General features: G+C 38.5%; 1 protein-coding gene across 3 annotated transcripts in view; it reads right to left on the bottom strand.

Annotated features, from left to right (window-relative positions):
- Window positions 1-492: 492 nt before the first annotated feature.
- PLXDC2 (plexin domain containing 2) overlaps window positions 493-22,054 on the bottom strand; it is a 416,578-nt gene continuing 395,016 nt past the window's right edge. For all 3 annotated transcript variants that reach the window (XM_065921072.1, XM_065921071.1, XM_065921073.1), the window contains one exon: window positions 493-11,378. In XM_065921072.1, coding sequence (XP_065777144.1) covers window positions 11,262-11,378 — 117 coding nt within the window. In that variant the 3' untranslated portion in view covers window positions 493-11,261. The remainder of the gene's footprint in view (window positions 11,379-22,054) is intronic.

The raw sequence follows: 22,054 nt of genomic DNA, 5'->3' as shown, positions 1-22,054 counted from the left end.
CACTGGAAATTATCACAACATTGTTAATGGGCTATAATCCAATATAAAATGTTAAAAAGAAAGAAAGAAACAAAAGGACTTTCTATCCTTTCACTAGCCTACAGCTCTGGACACTGCACTCAGATTTTCTTCCACAATAGAGAAAATGTTTCAAAGGCTAATAGTGGAAAGGAACAAAAATACCTTGAAAGACAAGGGTAAACACATTTAAGAAATTAAAACAGGCTTCCCTGGTGGCTCCATGGTAAATAATCTGCCTGCCAATGCACGATACACAGGTTCGACCGCTGGTGTGGGAAGATGCCATATGCCACGGAGCAACAAAGCCCGTGAGCTGCAACTATTGAGCCGGGCTCTAGAGCCTGTGCCCCCAACAACAGAAGCCCCTGCAGAAGCCGTGCCTGCAACTAGAGAGTAACCCCCTCCCTGTGCAACCAGAGAAAAGCCTCACAGCAACGAAGAACCAGCGCAGTCAATAAATAAATAAAACTATTTTAAGAAATTAAAACAAAATGATCATTTATTGTTTTTAATATGTAGTCAAATATGACAGCAGTATTACACAAATTGCTCCCTTCTCCCCCTTCTAAAAATTCCCAAATATGTTGACTCCAACTGAAAGTGAAAGATAAAAAAAAAAAAGATTTAATTCTGAAAATAGCAATTGACAGAGAGAAGACATATGGCATTTGGTCACAACCAGCTTCCAGACCTTAAAAGAGGAATTGTGTCACCACGGCAGTTGATACACTGCGCTTTCTTACAAAATGATTACTAGGAAAAACAAACAAACCAGATTTTCCACATACTGTAAGGAAAAGAAATGCAAAAAAATTGGTTTAAGAAGCTGTGTGCAGAAAACGTCAATGAATTATTGCAATCGTAATGATCCCCAGGTAAGAGATAGATGGCAAATGAATAGACTGTAAGGAAATACATTCAAACTTAGCTAATTAATCTTACAGTGAAAATAACCAAGAAGATTGCAGAAGTACGTAGCATCCAAATTACTAAATTTAAACAGGGGATTCCAGTAAGGTCTTCTGCTATCATATACCATCAGTGCAAATTCAGATACAATCATTTTTACATTTGCAGGTTCAGGTATGTCAAGCACGAGGTCATCGAGGAAGTATTTGAATATGATTTTACTACGAAAAAATGCGATCTCCAGTGTCTCATTCACATGGCAAAAGAAGTAGGAATGATGCCCGGAGGAGTGGAGTAAATTCAAAATGCTCAGTTTTCCAAGGATTAAATGAAGTTTTGGAAAAACCTCAGCAATATTAACCTTCACCTGACAGACATGTCCTTGATTTGAAGTCCAGGACTGTGGAAAAGAGAAACAAACTCAAAAAGTGTGACAGGCTTACCCATTGCCTTTCCTTTTGTTGGGGGTGGTGTTTAATCACTAAGCTGTGTCCGATTCTTGGAGACCCCATAGACTATAGCCCACCAGTCTCCTCTGTCCATGGGATTTCCCAGGCAAGAATACTGGAGTGGGTTGCCATTTCCTCCTCCAGGGGATCTTCCCAACTCAGGGGTCGAACCTGTGTCTCCTGCATTGCCAGGCGGATTCTTTACCACTGAGCCACCAGGGAAGCCCTGTGTGTAGAGGGTCAGATTTTCCCCTCAGGGTTCTCTTTCAGCAGCTCCATAGTGAGCTTTGTGATTCTGACAAAGTCTACAATTATACCCACTTTGAAATGCATTTACAAATATTCTGTGTGCAACTGGCACGAAACACAGACAGTCCTCCCCTCCCCAGGTGCCCAGTTTCTCCTCCTTTCACCCTTCAATGTTTCAGATGACTACAAGCAGAATTACCAGAAACAGTAGTAAATTCCTGGCATTGGAAGTTACCATGATCCCAGCTGGCATGCAAAAAAAAAAAAAAAAGCCTGTTTCTTTTTTCCCCTGAAAATAATGTTCTTCCCAGGCACTGTTCAAAGCCTCAAATGAGGCAAATGAGAGATTTGTTTTGACCAACCAATGAAAAGACTTCCTGCATCTCAGCTAAGGCCCTGAGATTTAGTTCCAATAAACACAAAATGTTTGTGTCTCAAGAAATTTACTTCATTTCCCTAAAATGATCTTAACATTTTTTAGCAGAAGAAGCTCTGATTTCACTTGATGGTATTTTCAGAGTAGCCACTTACAGAGTAGCCAAAGAAGACACTTTGAGTTTTTATTTCCCTGCTAAAAATATGACGCTGAGTATATTTTTGTTCCAACTAGTTTTACAATGGTTGCTTAGGCATGACCACAATGTCTAGACACGAGTATGGAGTCTGGGTCCCTAGATGGTCAAACTTCACAGAGATCTGGGTCTGTAGAATATTGTACCCTTTCCTCAGGAAAAGTATTTTTATTGCATTTTATTACCTATGTGTGGTTGGATGTCACCTGGTCTCTGGTAAAAGGGAATCAAAGTACACGGTTATGCCTTGTAATTCAGAGGATAATAAGTGAAAAGTGTCTTTTTGGTCATTACTTACTCAAGTAATCCAATTCCCTTGGGAAAAAGCCTTATGAATTTAGCATTGGTGCCATAGAAGAGGTACAGATGGGTAACGGCTAAGTTTTAGCTAAAATGGGGCCACCTCTGCCTTCTGGATGTCATGTGTTTCTTGGCATAACTGGTGGGATCTGTGACCCAGTGTCTCAAAGTCTGGATGACTTAAATTTGAGCTGATCTTCATTGAATATATCTTTGCACATTGCTCTAAAGATGTTGAAAATTACGCTCGAAAGCATATTTTGATCTTTATTTTTCCATGAATCATCCCCCATCCACACATTTCTATACTTCTCATATAGCAGATGTCTAAAATTAGTTTCATGCTATTTATCTATTTGATAGGCACAAAAGGTTTATGGTTGCATGATAAGTAAGTGATATTTTGGTCATGAATATATATATATATATATATATATATTTGTAATGCTGAGAGAGGCCACTTTTATTAAAAAAAAAGAGAAAACAATACTCCAGTGGTATTGACAGAAGTCACTGAGGTTTTTCAACTGAAATAAAAATGAATATATTACTATCTTCCAAGTTAAAACTTTTTACCTTATCCCATTAGGAGAGGCTTTTTTAAAAAAGTAATTTTCAAATCTTAATAAATCTTAGAAATTAGAAAAAGATGAGCAAAACATATGTTTTGCATTAGTTAATCTTTTATCCTGGATTTAAAGTAACATAGACACTTTCAGTGTGGACAGTGATCTGGAAATTAATAAGAATTAACACTGAGAAGCCAATGATGATATGTTCTATAAATTTGTTATGGAGAATTGATTCAAGAATTTAGGTAATTTTACTTGAGCAGTTATCATCTTACTGCTTTGCAATAATCATTGTGAGAGTAGTGGGCACTGGATGATTTAAAATACATGTCAGGCAATAATTAGGCACATGCATTGAAATTTAAGTTGAAATTGGAAAATCTTAGTCAAAATCTTAAGTGTCACCATAGCATCTGATATGACAGTGGTAGAGAAGGAACTCATACACACACTTGAGGATCTCCTAGGTTGGAGTTTTCTGATTTCTGTGATGGTGTGGGTTGGGAAAGGTCTCTCTGGATGTTCTTGTCAGTTCTCTATAGCCTTGGATATTATAATCAAAGCTTTCAATTGTGTATATATTAGCAACTTGTAGTAAACAATGAAGAATGCTTCCAAAGTCTGAGTTGGTCTTTTAGCAAAGGAGGAGAGGAAGACCTGATGTTCCAGTTGGAGGTTTGTTGTTATTTGTAAGATATTCTTAAGGGGTTGTCTCATAACGTCACTGACTTTTCCAATTGGTGCAGCACAGACACAAGTACAAACACAGGGTTGTTTACAGTAAATCACTGATCCAAAGGAAAACTGACATAAGGCACATTGAATCAGCAGGAACTTTGGCTTGATAGGTTTAGATAGTACAACTCAGACATCTCCAACTTGCAATTACTTGGGACAGTTCAATTTTTTTCCCCCAAAGAGGGACGATAAAAAGAAATCAATATCAGAAATAGAAAACTTAAGAAAAAAACAGTTCATGTAGATATACTTAAAATTAGATGTACTAAACATCAACTTTTATGCACATTTTGAAAGCAAAGATGATGGAACAGGATTTGCAGACATGTAAAATACCCAGAAGAAAACTCTTTGAAGTCTCTGAGATACTGAAGCTGTGTGACACCAACTTTCTGACTTAGGCAAAAACCCCTGCGGCAGTTATTTCAGGGCAAAGCAAAACCACCAAACAGCCTTATCTCTTGCTATGAGAAAGTAAATCCCCAAGTTCCAGAGATAAACAGACAATCTTCAGATCTCTCAATAAATTTGTAAAACTAGGAGATGATGATATAGAAAAAGATGATGTTCGGTTCTGATTAAAATAGTGACTTTTACAGTCCCTTCTCATGCAAAGAGTTTACGATGCCAAGTCTTATTATTAATTTAAAAACCTACTTATAATGAAGATTAAGTGCCAAGAGAAAGAGAAACATTTCTTTTTTTCTCCTGATATATTTTGTTCACTAGCGAATTCAGTAGTTTGCCCAATCTCATCCCAGGGGATATTTGGCAATGTCTGGAAACATCTTTCATTGTCATAGTTGGGATATGTGTTTGTGTGTGTGTGTGAGCTACCAGCATGTAGTCAATGGGAACTTGGTAAGCTGGCAAACACTCTGCAATGCAAGGGCCCACTCCACCACCCCATCCCCATCTGTGAATTATGGGACCCCAAATGTCAATTAGTGCTGAGGCTGAGAAAACCTGAGACAATCTAATGAATGACAAACAACCACACAGAGCTAAAGTGCAAATGCTTCATTGATCTACGGATACGTCTGGAAGACCTTGAAAAGATGGCATTGATAAATTGCAAAGCCACAGTAGAAATATGAGAATAAGATAGTGAACTATTATTACATCTAATCAGGAAGAATTCAAATGACCTAAAAAGTCCTTCTGGGTCTGGGACAACTTTGAATGAGTAACTTTTCTTCTCATCAGTGAAATTAACACATCATTTGAAATTGAGCAAACAGCAGAGATGGGCAATGATGTATCATATTTTAGAAACGTTCCTCAGACAAGTACTTGAGAGTTCCCTATCTTAGTAGAATAGAAATTAGAACTGGAAATTGGATAGAGTAGTAGTGAGCCAATCAATTTGCAAAGTTGTGTTTGAAGATTTTACCCTATTACAATTATCAGTGGACATGCCTGATCTCTTATTGCTTGTATCTATCACTGTATATCACAAGACCTAACACAGCAACTTGGTTCCAGTAGGTGCTCAGTAACTATTTAAGTGAATTGGGTGGTTGAATGAATGAACAAATGAAGAAATGAATCAAAGTGCCCTGTAAAATGTAAAGTGCTTCACGAACACAAGGAAATACGAGTACATAGTATGTAATGCCACTGACCTCATAACATTTGCTCCAAAGAGCTTTTTAGGTTCCACTGGTTTAAAAGCAAATAAAAATTGTGATAATTCAGTAAGAAAATCTGCTATGAGGATGACTAGTTTTCAGGTACATCTGGGAAGAAATGAAGCAAAGGCAGAGCAATTTTAAGTGACACAAGATAGTATTGCTAACTTAGATGGCCATAGGTAGGGGCATGTAAAACCAGATAAAGACCTTGCAATAACCAGAACTGGAACTACTGGTACCATTCTTAGGACAACCACTTGATGGCAGAAGGTTGGTCCAATGTTCTCTACTCTAGGACAGAGCAGAGAGTCAGGATAGCAAATAAAAATTTCTTTCAGGCAGACCCTGCCTTCTAAGGGCTTTCCTAATGGCTCAGAAAGTTAAGAATCCGCCTGCAATGCAGGGGACCTGGGTTCAATCCCTGGGTCAGGAAGATCCCCTGGAGAAGGGAATGGCAACCCGCTTCAGTATTCTTGAAGCTGATGTGATTGGCTTTAAATACTGATGGAGGGGTGTAGGCAAACAGAATTGGAACAAAAATGACCAGTCAGGAGTTTTAAGTTCAAGACCCACTTCTGATGCTGGGCAAATGACTTTATCTCTCTGGGCCTCAATTTTCTGATCTGTAAATGAAGAGGTTGGATTAGATGACCTTCCATGATTCTGGCGTATAGATGATGATGCCAAAAACTGGAGGCTGGGAAAGTAAAAGCAAGAGCAATCTCTGGGAATTAATAAGATACATCTTAATAAAATATCTTAAAAATGCCTGAAGAAATACAAAGCAAAATAACAATTCACAGGAGAAAAAAGCCTTAACCGCAGCATCTATTTTTCAGTTACTCTTACTTAAATATTAATTTCTTATCATGGAAGTGTCTTGAATCAAGCCATGAGTTCCAGCAAAACTTTTTCTTATTGCCCTGAGCAACAGACACTAGGGCATTGCTAAACTTATACTACCTCAGGATGAGGAAATAACGTAAGAATTTTTCTTTTTGCCAAAACTAAGAAATCACACTAATCTGAGAATATGTATTACCTGAATATGACAAAATTTAATTTTATTCTTTTCATGTAGTTTGCATTTGCAATTTTTTACTTTTAAAACTATGTTCCACCTGCTGTAATATTTCAGTGTGGCAGGCCCTTACATTTGTGTTACAGGGAGAAAATACGTATTTGAAATTATTTGTTTGAGGTCCTCTCTTCTAAAGAGAAGCCTGCTGGTCAGCTCCTGGGTTCTCTTTGTTGTGAAGAGTTAACTGGGAAATCAGAAAAACTGGAGCGGCTCAGGGACACTACACAATAAAGAACTGAGCCAGATGAAGAACGCACCCAAGGACTTTGAGAGAAAGGATGGTTGAGGCTGACGTCATGCAGGGGGAACATAAGAGAAAATATTAATATGGGGAAAAAGGAATTGAAGCAATTCTTGAGTGTATGTTCCTTTGGCATTTCCTCAAGAACTGTACTGATTTGATTGTCTTTGAATGCTTTTAGGATGGATGGACTTTTTGTCCCTCGGAATACAATTTCGTGCTGGTACCGGACCAAGAGATGTGCTTTATATGGGTTGTACCTGAGTGCTTAGTTGTCCAGGTGTCCAACTCTGCAATCCTGTGGATTGTGGACCGCCAGGCTTCCCTGTCCTAGGGATTTTCAAGGCAAGAATACTGGAGTGTGTTGCCATTTCCTCCTCCACTGGATCTTCCCGACCCACAGATCAAACCTAGGTCTTCTGCATTGCAGGCGGATTCTTTACTGTCTGGGCCACCTGGGAAGCCCCTTCTATGGGTTCAATTGACATAAGGTTTCAAAAGTCTGTATGTTTAGTCAGTCTACATAAAAATAACCTTGCAAGGAAGACAGGACAGAAATATTTTTATTTTCCAAACTTGCAAATGGAGACTTGTAGTGGTAAAAGTGATTTTCCTGAGGACATAGTGGAAACTCAAAACTGTGTCAGCTGGAATTCTTTTCATTATTTTAAGCTGCCTCTCTGAGAGCAAAAACAGGTCTAGAAACTATCAAATCTATTTTTTCTCCTCCTCCTTTTCTTCAGGAAGAAAGTGAAAGTGTTAGTCGCTCAGTCTTGTCTGACTCTTGGTGACCCAATGGACTGTAGCCTGCCAGGCTCTTCTGTCCATGGGATTCTCCAGGCAAGAATACTGGAGTGGGCAGCCATTCCCTTCTCCAGGGGATCTTCCCAACCCAGGGATCAAACCTGGGTCTCCTGCATTGCAGGCAGATTCTTTACTGTTTGAGCCGCTGAAAAGGAAAGACTTCTATAGCAGAGTTAACAGACTTTGCTGCAAAGACAGGAGTGTTCTGTGCTGTCCAGTATGGAAGCCACAAGCCCCATGTGTCTTTTGGGGGCTTGAAATATGGCTAGGGTGACTGAAGAACTGAATTTTTATTTAATTTTAGTTAATTTAAATCATTCAATTTGATTAGTGGATATATCGGACAGCACACCCTACAAGCTTCCTGTGAGACTGCCCCATTTGTATGTTCTCAGTTGCTAAGTTGTGTCTGAATCTTTGGGATCCCACAAACTGTAGCCCAGCAGGTCCCTCTGTCCATGGAGCTTCCGAGGCAAGCATACTGGAGTGGGTTGCCACTTCCTTCTTCAGGGAGTTTTTTTGACCCAAGGATTGAACACTGTGTCTTGCATTGGCAGGTGTGTTCTTTACCACTGAGCTAGACATCCCAAATTAAAATAATAATTGGAGGTAAATTGCTCTTTAACTTTCTATTTGTTAGTATATGTTGAAGTTCAAACCTTTCACAAACAAATCAACACTGTGGTCAGTTTCACCTCATTGGCTTAAGATATCTTTCTTGACTTTTAATACCTTTGAAAAGTGAAAGTGTGTCCATCTCAGTGTGTCCATCTCTGTGACCCCATGGACCCCTGCCAGGCTTCTCTGTCCATGGGATTCTCCAGGCAAGAATTCTGGAGTGGGTAGTCATTCTACTCACAACCCAGGGATTGAACCTGGATCTCCTGCACCACAGGCAGATTCTTTAATGTCTGAGCCATCTGGGAATCCTTTACCTATTCACTAAATGTTTTTACAAATAATTAAGATGAAATAACTAACTTCCTCTGTAGCACCATTTATCTGATTCCTCTAGAACTTTATATATGTTCCTTTGCTATTATTTTCCTTTTACTAGGCTCATAGTATATGAAATAGCATGCAGATGCATCCTTTCTAATACATAATATATGAAAAGTTCAAAGCACCAGAGTCCATTCTGAATTTCCAGAAACTCTGTGAATGTCTTCTCTTCCTTTGCAGTAAATGGGCACCAAGAAGAAACCAGAGGTACAGAGTAGAATGAAAGTTTCATGAAAAAAAGAAAAAAAGGATTCAGTCAGTCTTTTCCCTTAGCTCTAAAAGATTCATCAACAACAGAAACATCTCACCACCTGTTTAACTCCTGATTTGGCTGGGAAGTTTTCCCATACTTCAGCAGCCTTTTCACTTTCACTTACTGGGTGCTCTAGTACACTGGACAATTCAGAGAGTTTTAGGTTATTTTACAAAATTGGAATTTAAAAAAAATCAAAAGTGGAAGATGAACTTTGAAAGGGATAGAAATTACACCACTACTTCAAAGAATTGAGAAAGGTGTTGGATATATATATGCAGGATTTATATAACTGTCAATCAGCTGTATTGGAAGCCACACCTAACACAAAAGCAAGTGAAAGAAGCATCAACTTATCCTAGAAGGAATCGTCTATGTGTTCCTTATGCCTTCGTAGAATACCGGTTGCATCAGTTATATTGGCAAGTCATTTGGTAATTGCTAACCGACCAAACCTACTCCACAAGAAATAAGTTGGTTTATTTCGTATCAACTGAACGTAGCTATAGCAGAGAGCTATAGCAGTCATCACACCCTTCAATCACCTTGCTTGTCAATTTTTGTTGTTGTTGTTGCAATGATCGTCTAAGCAGTTTAGGAAAAAAAAATTAACACCCTCATCAGGTACTTTAAAATGTAAAGCAAAATATACTCGATGGAAAATGGCACGAGTTTATATCAGACAGTTGTGAGGATAATATGTGATACTCTGTTAGCAGACTGATGTCATTTGATGTAGACACTGTGTACAGATGCTGAGTTGGTAGTAAAGTGCTGCTTACGAGACAGCTCTGCTTCTTGATACCTGAATCTGCAAATGTTGGACATGGGTACTCTATGAGAACCAACAGCTTCTTGGCACAAGATGTAAGTTTCATGGGTCGAGATGTTGATGATTGTACACACAGGACCTGAATTCAAACTTTAGGAGCTCAGTATATATATTAACCACTTTCCTCCTCTGGGTGGGGGGGTGCCTTTCCTGTCTTCACTCACAGGGATGGTTCAAAATCTGGACTGTGATTATGGGGCAAACAACAGATCCATCTAAGGAGCTTTTTGCATCTGCTTTATTTTGCCAGGGAGGGAAGGGGTTGATATGAATGTGAGAGCGGCTCCAACAGGCAGGAAAAATGATCGGCGCTGCAACCAGTTGACCCACTTCCACTAAGTGACATAAAAATATTCTAATATTAAGGATTATTTTACAACTCTATGGAAGTATGCAGTAATGCATCTCGCATTTGTTTTGTCTCGATGACAAAATGCACTCTGAGTCACAAGAGCCTGCCTTGTGTTAGTTATAAACAAAAATATATTTATATATATATATTTATGTAACTACTATGTGCTTTAAAGAAAATTACTGTATGATTCAGCAGGGTTCTTTCGCTCTTTTTCTCGCCAGGGATATGCTGACTTGAAAGACTTCTTAGATAGGAATCGACAATGAAATGGGCCTCTCAGACTGAAACGGCAAAAAGTTAAAAAAAAAACACCAAAACACGAAAAACCTCATATGCTTAGAATCCCTTAACATTTTTGCTTCAAAAACGATTAAGGAACTCTTGGTACTGTTTCCTTCTGTTTCCTTCAGCCAAGAACAACTGTGGCCTCACAGTCTTCACAGTTGGGAGGTGGAAGCGATGCTTCTGAAAACCAATCAGATGTTTTACTCTGAGCTGGGGGGGAACCAGAAACCTCATTTGTCCCTCCCTCTGTCCTCACACTTAGCTAAAAGGCTATGATTCTGTCACTGCTTACACAGAAGGCGTCCAGGAAGAGGGAGGCAAAGTCGGAACTGGAAAGATAAAGATTCATCCTGTAAAGTAACGAACTGGTTGGAACAGGTGGGTCTAGACCAGCAAAACAAAATCCTTCAGCCACATGTCTGGTAGAAAGACATAAAATCTCTTCTTCTGTGTTTGTTTGGGCCCCTGCATCACCTACTTCTCTCAGCAAACTGGAAATATTTGTCACTGTTCTTTTGAGTGAATGGGTTCAGGCTTTGGAACACAGTTATCAGAGAAGAATATTTGAACCAAAGGTATAGATCCCTTGTGAACTAAAGCTTTATTAATATTTTTTTTCTCGATCCCTTTGCAACCCTGCACCTTAAGCCAACAGCACTGTAATCTTGTCATATTTCTGATAAGTCCACAGGAGATGTGCTGAGTGAATTATAGAGGCCATTCCACTAGGGAATTCTATGTTCAGTGGTAACTGGTATCCTCTATAAGTTTAAAAAATTTTTTTTAACCCTTCCTGGGCTGGGCTTGTCCAGAAATCTCATCTCCTTCTGGCTAGAGCAGCTTAGGGCTCCTGTGTGTGTGTGTGTGTGTGTGTGTGTGTGTGTGTGTGTGTCTTATAGGTATAGGCAAATTTTTAGTCTTAACACCTGTAAGCCAGCACTGGTGCTGTTCTGTCCTAGAAATTTTAGCACTGCTCTGATACGATAAAACCTTCTTTCTCTCCAACTGGTTCAACTTCAGCATAGGCAGGATGGCCAGAACCTCTTCGGAACTTCATTGCTGGCCATCTGCTTGGGCGTCTCTGAAATAGAAAAATGCAAAAGGAGTGAACAGTGTGGTTACAGTCACATCATAAGAAAAATATATTTGCCAACTATTCAGATGAACTTCTGAATTAAATGTACCTACTTATTAAATGATCTCATTACCACCACAGTTGAAACTATACATGCCCAAAGCACCCTGCTTGCCTCTCTATTAATGGCATGACCGGCACCTCCCAGATGACAGTCCCTTGGCCAAAGCTACCCCCCAAAGGATTGAGAGTTTCTCAAAGACATGGTTTATGCTTTATGCATATTTATGTCTAAAAGACTCCATTAAGAGTCCAAATATAACTAAGCAAAAATGAACAGTCATGAAAAACAAATTTTCTTAATATATAACCATGGACACCTTCTCTTCTTTAGAAGTCAATAATTATACCACTTCATTTCACTTATTAATTCACTCAAAAAACCAAAGACCATAAAACTCTGCACAGTTATTAGAAGTGTGCTTCAAATTTGGTGCTTAGACTTCCTAGCAAAAACCAAACTAAAAGATCAATCACCTTAATATCTTAAAAATTAATTTATTAAGCTAAGACATCCCATAGATGACTTTCTGTGTTTGAAAATGAACAGATGTCATGCCCTGAAAACTGAATCCAACGTCACAGGTTGTGGATAATCTCAAACCTATGTAAATAATTGCACATATAGACAATAGTCTTAAAATACAGGTTACTTGTATTCACACTTCTCCCTAACCTTATGTTCATCAAACAAACCTTTTGTGATTTACAAACAGAAGTTATGGGATGAATTATTAAGTTACAGTAGCAGAAGACACTAAAAGGCATTTCTCAGCCACAGTGGCACCAGAAACTACTATTCCATTTATCAGAGTACCTATAATTTTGGAGTAAATAAACCAATAAATATTAAAGGAAGTTTATTTCTACCTAAGAATTTTAATGTGAAAAATGTTAAATATCAGTGTAGGTATATTGGCATTTGGCAGCTTTCTAGATTGGCCAATTACATTCCACTGTCATGATTAATGGCTGTAAAAGAGTCTTCCCATCAGGTAGGAATGAGTATTAGCTCTACCTTCTGGAAAAATACTAATCATGGTAATTGCATCCTGCCTGTTAATAATAATAGTACTGTCTCTATAACATTATGTGGTCAGAATGCTTTATATTTATTAGCTGGTTAAGTCCCATTATGTAAGTGAAAATGAATTATCTTTATTTTCCTAAAAAAGAAGGTAAAACTGAGAGGGCTAAATAGCAATCTAGTGTCTTTGTTGGAACTAAAAATCATCATCAATGAAAATATACTAAATGTTTCTAGAGAGATGGACACTGTAATTTGTGGTCACTCCTGTTGTGGGAAAATGCCAATATGCATTTTCGTTCTTAAAAAAAAAAACCCTGGCTGCACCAGATCTTAGATCCCCAGAACGTGGGATCTTAGTTTCCTGACAAGAGATCAAACCCAAGCCCCCTGCATTGCAGGTGCAGAGTCTTAACCACTGACCACCAGGGAAGTCTTCAGTATGCTCACTCTTGATAACCCCCACTCTGGTTTCAGTTACTTCACAACTGGGCTTCTCAGGGCACAGCTGCCCTTGTGTTCCTTGGAGCCAAGCAGCACCACTGTCTGTTCTGAAGCTCTACCTTCCAAGGCCCATTCGGCCCATGGGCCCAGCAGGCAGGCACCGTCCTACGCACTAGCACCGATTTACCACTCGGCACATAAAGACACTGTGTTACAGGTGATCATTAAAAAGGAGCGCTGATTATCATCACAAAGACAAGAGATGGCAGGCAGTGGTGAGAACGTGATGGAAAGGGAAACTGAGACACTATAGGTGGGAATGTAGATTGGTCCAAAGACTATGGAAAACAATCAGGAAGTTCCTCGAAAACTTAAAAATGGATCTACTACATGATCCGGCAATTCCACTTCTGGCATATACCTAAAATAAACGAAAACAGAAGTTTGCTGAGATACCTATATTCCCGCGTTATGGCAGCATTATTCACAATAGCTGAGATATGGACACACCCCAGGTGCCCATCCATGGATGAATGGGTAAAAAAAGATGCAGTGTGGACACACAATGGAATATTACTCTGTCATGAGAAAAGAGGATATCCTGCCATTTGTGACAGCAAGGATGGACCTTGAACACATGATGCTAAGTGAGGTAAGTCAGAGAAAGACCAGAAATGTGTAATATCACTTATCTGTGGGATCTCAAGAAGTCAGACCTAAGAAAAAAGCAAACAGTGGCTACCAGGTAATAAAGGATGGGGAGATAAGATTGATGGTATTTAAGGGTATACACTTGTGATGAGTATTAAACACTATTGTACTATAAGCATGCAATATAATAAATATTATTACAACAGCAACTATATTACAATATATAAATGTATCAAAGTAACATGGTGTATGCCTTAAACCTACACAATGCCAAACTTATCTAATTAAAGAAATAAAAAGAAACATCACTGATGAGAAAGTTGATGATGATGCCTGGGAAAGTTACATTTTATTAAACATAATTAATCATATTTCATGCTGTTAGAAGGTGATTTACATATCTGATCTTATATAATGTGTACAACTCAATCATTTACCTTGCACCCAAACCTAAAAAGCTGGCAAATGGCAGATCCAAGATTTAAAATGAGAGCTATCAGCTTCCAAAGTTAATTCTCCCATTATAGAAATTAGCTCTTAAAATTCATTACTTTGTGTACAACCTATCTGAAATTTATAAACATGGTTCTATTTTTATTTCAATCTTAAACTATAACATTACCAACAACTTCAGTATTCTAAGCATTACTAAGAATTCTAAGAATTACTAAATTAATAATTAATTCTCTGTCTTAGGTGAAAAGGTTACAGGATTATTGATAATGTTTATCATGTTCTTTGTAAACTCATCACAGAGGTTCTCAAAATAGAAAGTACAGTGAAGCTACCACTGTTAACACAGTGCAAACTTTTTTTCTGAATTAATTTCATGTCCTTAAAGAAAATTTCTTTCATCTTACCACTGCTCATTAGAGAAAAAACACCCTAACAAGATTTAAAACCACTAGAGATTCCACCACCCACACATAATTTGGTTCAAGTATCTGTGTATATCACTTATATTCATTTCTAGAAACACTGAATCACTGCAAATACTGTTTTATGAACTCCTTTATTTCCAATTAAGAACACAAAAAATTTTATGAACTATTCCTCTACAAAATTACTTTCAGTGTGTGCAGAGCATACTACATATAACTCAATATGAGTTATAAAGTCAATTTGATTTTGAGATTGTTTTCCAGATTGTTTGATAATATAAATAATGCTCCAGTGAATATTTTTGCTGCTAACCTCAAAGGAATTTTTCTGATTAGTTCCTTTTATAAACTCACAGAAGTGAAATTATTGGGCCAAAGAGAATGCACAGATTATTTACTAAAAATACCTGAAATGTCTAACATGGTGCTAGATGCTGTTTTGAAGGACATATGATCAAAGAAAAGTATAGAACATGGTTTCCATATGGAAGATAAAAACTTCTTCAGGGTAAAAGGGGTAAGACTTAATTTAGGTTTCACGAAAGCATTCTAAAGATGAACAAGATAGAATAGGTGTTATCTAACTACAAAATTATTCAAGACTCCTATTTTATATGTACAAAACTGAAAGATTTATACTTACTTTTACAGTTTTTGACTAGATGAAAAGAAAGGGCATTTCCCATAATAATATGTCAAAATTTACAATGATATCTATTAACTGTCATGCAACTGGTCTGATTTCACATTCTTTTACCGGTTCTTGATATCTCAATTTTAACCCTAAAAATGCCACAGAGTAATAAGTTTATCATACTCCTGCTTCCTTTCTAAAATGCTTCCACATATCACAAATCAATTAAATGATCCTAAATAAATCACTTGATTTCTCTGAGCTTTTGTTTCCTTATCTGTAAAATGATATTTGGGGATCTGTCCTCCAAAACTGAAGGATCCTTATACCAGGTTGCCTGAAATAACTGAACACTGGGGAGAAAAGTTAGTTAGAAACTTCTCTGGGTCATGGTTCTTCTGATCGTTGTCCCTCCTACTTTCCTCCACTAACTTTTAGGATCTCTAAACTGAAATCTACATAAATTAGTCCTAACTGAAGTTGTTTTTCTAGGTCAATCTGCAGTTGCTCAGAGAATTTCCTTACAAATGAAAACAAGGGGTCAGTTCTCTGAGTTCCACGACTCAATGTTTAGTTCTCACAGAACAATCTGTAAGGTTGGTGACTGCCAACCTTATCTTTAAGCTTGGTAGATACCACGAAGCATCTATCCAATAGACAAATGGGATCTAGAAACCTGGGCATCATGTCTGACTCTGCCATGAAATATGATGGATGGGTCATAACCTAGCATTTAATACTTCTTTCTTGAGGCTTAAACATGTCCCAACCTGTGTTCTTTTTAGAATTGCTAATTCAAATGTGGCTGATGGGGGCCACAGGGTCACTTGTTAACAGAGCAGGATGTATGCTGAAAATTGAAAAATTCAAACCAGACTGTACTGTTAATTCATTACAGAGATGCAGGATGTCATGACTTAAAACATGACTGTGTGTAATGCGTGGGTGCTCTCTAATTTCATTTCTGAGAATTATTTATGCAATTCATCACATTCAGAAGTAAATGTTCACACTGATATGTCTGCACTGGGGCGAGCCATGCAGGCAGGTATTCTCCCTAATTACTCCTTCAGAACTATTAACTGAACAGTCATTCAGATCTGTCTCAATGGTCTGTGGCAAGATAATTAGCTGAAATATCCACAAACAAACCTGCAGGGTACCTTGTGTTAGCAGTGTACACAAACCTGCAGCTGGAGACCTGTCTTCAAGCTCAGAGAGCAAAGCAGAGAGTGCTTTTTATGCGTTAGACGAACCCTTGAAAGGCAGTTACTAGACGTGAGTGTGAAAGACAAGGGGCTAATTCTGAACTTCCAGGCCCAGCTAGAAGACACCTGTGGTGCCTGATGGTGCCTGACAAGCAGTTGTTCTGAGATTTCTAGTATTTTGTGCTTTCTTCAGTAAACAGTGAGAAGTGGAAGGAGGATGAGATCCTGAGGCATGGACAGCTTCGTGGTCCCGTCACTTCCCAGCACAGGACTCAGGCACAGTCAAGTGTTTTGTTACTTAGTTTCCCCATTTGGAAAATGAAATGAGCTAGCTGATTTTTTAAAAGAATTTTTTCTTTTTTAATTAAAAAAATTAAATCATGGACCCTTTATTCCAATGAAATTTTACTTGAAACCCAGACAGGATCACTCAGAGTAAAGGTCTCCCTTCATTACGATGGACGAAGCCCTGCTTACACACTCGCTGAGCCCTGGGGCATCCTGGGCCTGAGCATGGTTTTGGAAACTATCGAACTAGATCTGCATTTCTCACCTTGCAGACAATCACAAGGCATCTTGTTAAAATGCAGATTCTGGTTCGGCAGACCTGGGAGAGGCCTGGGACTCTGCATTTCTAACAAGGTCCCAGGTGATGCTGATGCTGCCGGTCCACAGCACACTGGGAACAGAAAGGACAATGACTCGCTACGCTCTCTGCAATCAGCATTCTTTAAAAGTGAGTGGAAGAGAAAATACTGAACTCTGACTTTACTTGGATCTCCGCAGACCTTCATGGAAACTCCAGTATTGTATGTGTTCATTCAACTGGGTCAGCCTTTTCACATTTAGCTTTGGTCACGTTTGATTGTCCAGAGGAAGGAAATCATTTCTCTCATCTGTTTTGTGTTGCATATTAGTTCAACACAGGTTATATTCACTGATAAATCTGGGCTGCCAGATTTAGCAAATGGATCTATAGGCCATCAGTTAAATTTGAATGGCAGATAAACAATGAGTAATATCTTTAAACTATACTTCATGGGACATACTCATACTAAAAATTATTCATTGTTTATTTGAAATTCAAATTTATCTAAGTGTCATGTATTTTGATTTGGCAGCCCTAAATTCACAGGAAGACACAATATAATATCTGTGGGCTCTGGACAGTCAAACTTGCAATCTAATTAAAATAAATGACTCCTATTTGTGGCTATGTCTCTTTGCTTCAAAAATTGTAGGTTACTTTTTTCTTAAAAAGAGAACTCAAATGGATTTGTCTGTCTTCTGGTGTGACCAAGAATTCTAAGCAATAACTCTTGTGTGAAACAAAGCCTGGACTTTTTTTTTTTTTTGCACAGTCCCTACTCATCCTATTTTAGTTGCTTTTCCTCATGTGAAAGTTGTTTTAGTATCCTGCAGTTGCCTCTCTTCCAACCTAAAATTATGAATTGCCAGTGGTCTGTCCCCCTCATTTTAGAACTGTGCTATGGATAAATACTGAAGAATTACTTACTATAATCATAGTTAACACATACCCCAAATGAAAATTGTCCCAAAGCATATGAAGAACAGTTACTTACTGGAAATAACAAAACCATCATGATACTCACGTGATTTTCTAAAAGCTAAATTACTCTCAAAGGGGGGATAGATAGTTAGGGAGTTTGGGATTGATATGTACACACTGCTATATTTAAAATGGATAACCAACAAGGACCTACTATATAGCACAGGGAACCCTGCTCAATGTTATGTGGCAGCCTGGGTTAGAGGCGAATGGATACAGGTACATGTATGGCTGAGTCCCTTTGCTGCCCACCTGAAACCATCACAACACTGTTAACTGGCTACATTCCCATGTAAAATAAAAAGTTTTTTTTTTTTTTAATAAAAAGTTTTAAAAAGGAGGGACTAGATTGGGAGTTTGGGACTGACATGTACACACTAATATATTTAAAATAAGTTAGGACTTCCCTGGTGGTCCGCTGGTTGAGTATCCACCTACCAATGCAGGGACATGGTTTTGAGCCCTGATCTGGGAAGATGCCACATACCTACTGCTGCTGCTGCTGCTGCTAAGTCACTTCAGTCATGTTTGACTCTGTGTGACCCCATAGATGGCAGCCCACCACATGCCTAGGGGCACCTAAACCCATGTACCACAACAACCCATGAGTCCACACACTGCAACTAGAGAGGAGCCCCTGCTCGCTACAACTAGAGAAAGTCTATGTGCAGCAATGAACACCCAGTACAGCCAAAAATAAATAAAAAAGTAATAATAAAAATAAAAAGATAACCAGCAAGGACCTACTGCATAGCACTGGGAACTTTGCTCAATATTCTGTAATAAGCTACCTGGGAAATGAATTTGAGAAAGAACAGATACATGTATAACTGAATCACTTTGTTCTATACCTAAAACTAATACAACACTGTTAATCAACTATCCTCCAATATAAAATAAAAATTTGAAAAACAAAACAAAATGAAAATTAAGTGATTATTAGCTGCTAAATTAGGGGAAGAAATTTTTTAATATGGGAAGAAAAACCTTACAAACATACATTTCAAACAATGTCCATTTATTTTTAATATAGCCCACTGGATTTGAGAAGGAACTAAAAATATCACTTGGGGAAATTTAAAAAAATTATTGACATCAAAGCCCACTTTGGCCAATTGATTTAGAATCTATCGCTGGGGCTCAGGCAGCAGATTTTTTTTTTTTTTTTAAGTTCTCCGAGTCAGTCAGATGCACAGTAAGGGTTGAGAACCACTTTCCATATCTATATCCCATGTTCTCCTACTTCTGAGCCTTTACCTGTGGCTCCCCTAACCTGGAATGTCACTTACTTCATCATTTTCACTTATGCAAACACTATCCATTTCCTATTATTTCCCAGAAAGCTTTCTGGATTCCCACCTACAGGTTAGAAGTTACTTTTCACCTTCTTGTGTTGTCACAGACAGTTCCTGATATTTTGGCTACATGTCTTATCACGGTGTAGTCCACATGGTTATCGCTTATGTGGTTGCATGCATGCACTGTATGTATCTGTCCTTCAGGCTAACGTCACATCTGCTCAGCCCTGAACTAGCCATGGCGGTGTGTACTGAAGATACGTGTCATCTGGAGTAGATCCCTTTCGTAAAATCTACCTCTTCTGCAAGATGTTATTTTCAGTCATAATCGGAAAAGGAAATGAATAATAATAATGACCGGAAAAGAAGACAGTGAAAACCTTCCTGTTTTGAACTTCATAGATGTAATCATATCAGAAAAAAACAAATAAACAAAACAAATACCACTGCATAAACAGTAAAACAGAATGACAACGTATTTTTGAAAAAAGGTGGAAAAGACACCTGAGAGAATATTGCCAAACGGGTGAGCACCAGGTTCAAAGAATGATTTGTACTTAGTAAAAATAGAACTGAAGTGACTCAAGTTCTTTTTCTTTGTCTTCACAAACACAATGCTGTCATTCTTTATTTTGAATCTATTGTTTTAAAGCAGACTCTTGAAGTACTGGTGGGGTGGAGACCCGTTGATCCTGAACACATAAAAAGACTAGATTTGATGCATAAGAATTCATTTATTCTCTAAATGAATGCATACAACTGAGTCTGTTGTCAGGTGCCAAGCATGCAATTGGGGGTTCTCTGAATTAACTTTCATGTAGAAGACAATATTCACTAAAGGAAAAGTAAAAAAAAAAAAACACACAACAAAACATGCCGAGTTGAACTTTACATATATACTATGTTAGCAAAATTCAATAGTGACTGAATCAACTCTTTAGACCTTAGATCAGCAAAAATTTTTTAAACAATTAGAATTTCAAACACACAGTGATAAGAAAAATCTCACCTTATTTTGGTTTACCATTTCCTGTAGACAATCCCTCCGCTCCCCACTTACGACCTGCACCTGCGGCAGACTGTGCTCAAAGCCCCATGCTTGGTTCCACACTGATCCACCACGTTTAGCAAAGTGTAAGGTACAAAGAGACTCATATCGATTTGCATAGATCTTCTTCTCCAATTTATGCCCCGTGAGATACTCAGCATCCAGATTTTTCTTTTCTCTTTTGACTTCAACCCATTATTGGGCATTTTGTTGCCCCAAATAAGAATGGTTGATAGTGACTATTAGTGCATTCATGTGGGTGTAACTGCATTCAGCCAGCCAATAAAATTGCTATTTAAGCACCTATATGTAAAACACAACACTAACTCAAGGCATTTAAAGTATATTTAGGGAAAATAAGGTATTTGCTTACAAAAGATTGAATTCACTTAAAGCTAAAAACACACAGACAAGAGATTAGATTACTCAGTATAAAATCAAGTATATGCTAAAAGTATTCAAAAGTAAATTTTATGAGTTTGGGGAAAGGAAGCCTTCCTTTGGATTTGAGTCATCAGAGATGGTTTCATAAGCAGACTGAACATGAAGGCAAAGGACAGAATGAAACTCTGAGTGCAGTCTGGAGGCTACTGGCTGAACTCATCTCAGGTCTTTAGAAAACCTTAGCCGCTGGTTTTGATGTGCATTGCTTTTCCCCTTCTACTTTATCCCCTCCAGCAACTTGAAGAACTTTAACATTCTCTTCCTCAGAATTCCTCCCTGATCACTTTGAAAATATCCACTTCTGTCTCTTCTATATTCTTCATCCTATCTCATCTCAAAACAGCCACCTCCAAGGCCTGGCCATCTCCCTGCACTGCACTAGCTCTAATTCCTTCAGATTAAGTTCTTCCAGCCATATCTTAAATCCTCATCCTCTACATTTTCCTATTCCAGACTCTAAGCAGTCACACTACTGCAGAAAAAAAGTCACATATTCAGGTTAAGCCAGTCCCAAAGGATTAAGGCAGGAGATAGATGGGCCCCAGACTCAGGAGATGGAGTTCATTTCCAATGGACAGAAACTCCATAAAATGGGATAACTGGAGAGGCTGAGCCCCGCCCAGATGAAAGATAAGAGACCACATATTTCTCATTCTCAAAGTCAAGGAGACCTTCCCAATTAGAAAGCTCCTTGGAGGTCAAAAGGGGAGTGATGTCAATCTGCCTGTAGGCCTCTTTGTTGGAACCCAGCTTGGCTAAGCGATGTGCACATGGGAGGATCCTGAGATAAATGAAATACAGACTCAGAATCAGGCAAATAAAAATGACTGGCCAAAGGAAACCTGGAAGAAATGCCCCCGGGGCATTCCAACTGCCACGGGGCGTGACTCTATTTCTGAGTCAGCCTCTGTGTCTCTCCACACTACTCTTTTCCTCCTAATAAACACTTCACTTGTTTCACTACCCTCCATCTTTGTGGGAATTCTTTTCTGCAAACCCGAACGGCCAGGGCCTTGTCACTGACCACTGGTCTGATGGCTACGATTCAGCGCTCTTCCTGCTGTGGCCCGACCTCACTCTCTGGCCAGGATCTGAAACCCTGCTTCAAGCTGCTGCAGGCTGAGGCCACCTGAGATCAGAATCACACCCTTTCAATTGTGAACTCAGTGATAAGTTCATTCTTCTCTTGTTAAATCCGTATGATGCACCCATACTCCATCCAATTCCAATTCTCTCTCAATCTTGTATTTCATTGCCATTTTTATTGAGAAGATTAAGCCACTAAGATGCTAACCCTTCCCCTTGTTCTTCACTAAAGCCTTCATATCCACTGATCCTTTCTTCTTGTCTGAAATAAAAAGATAGTCTCCCTCCATGGCATAGCTAATTGCATTTCCTACTCAATCCTGTCTCTACT

Source organism: Muntiacus reevesi, chromosome 2 (assembly GCF_963930625.1).
Source record: "Muntiacus reevesi chromosome 2, mMunRee1.1, whole genome shotgun sequence".
Classification (NCBI taxonomy): Eukaryota; Metazoa; Chordata; class Mammalia; order Artiodactyla; family Cervidae; genus Muntiacus; species Muntiacus reevesi.
Note: the sequence above shows the minus strand (reverse complement) of the source record. Positions and strands in the feature narration are given on the sequence as shown.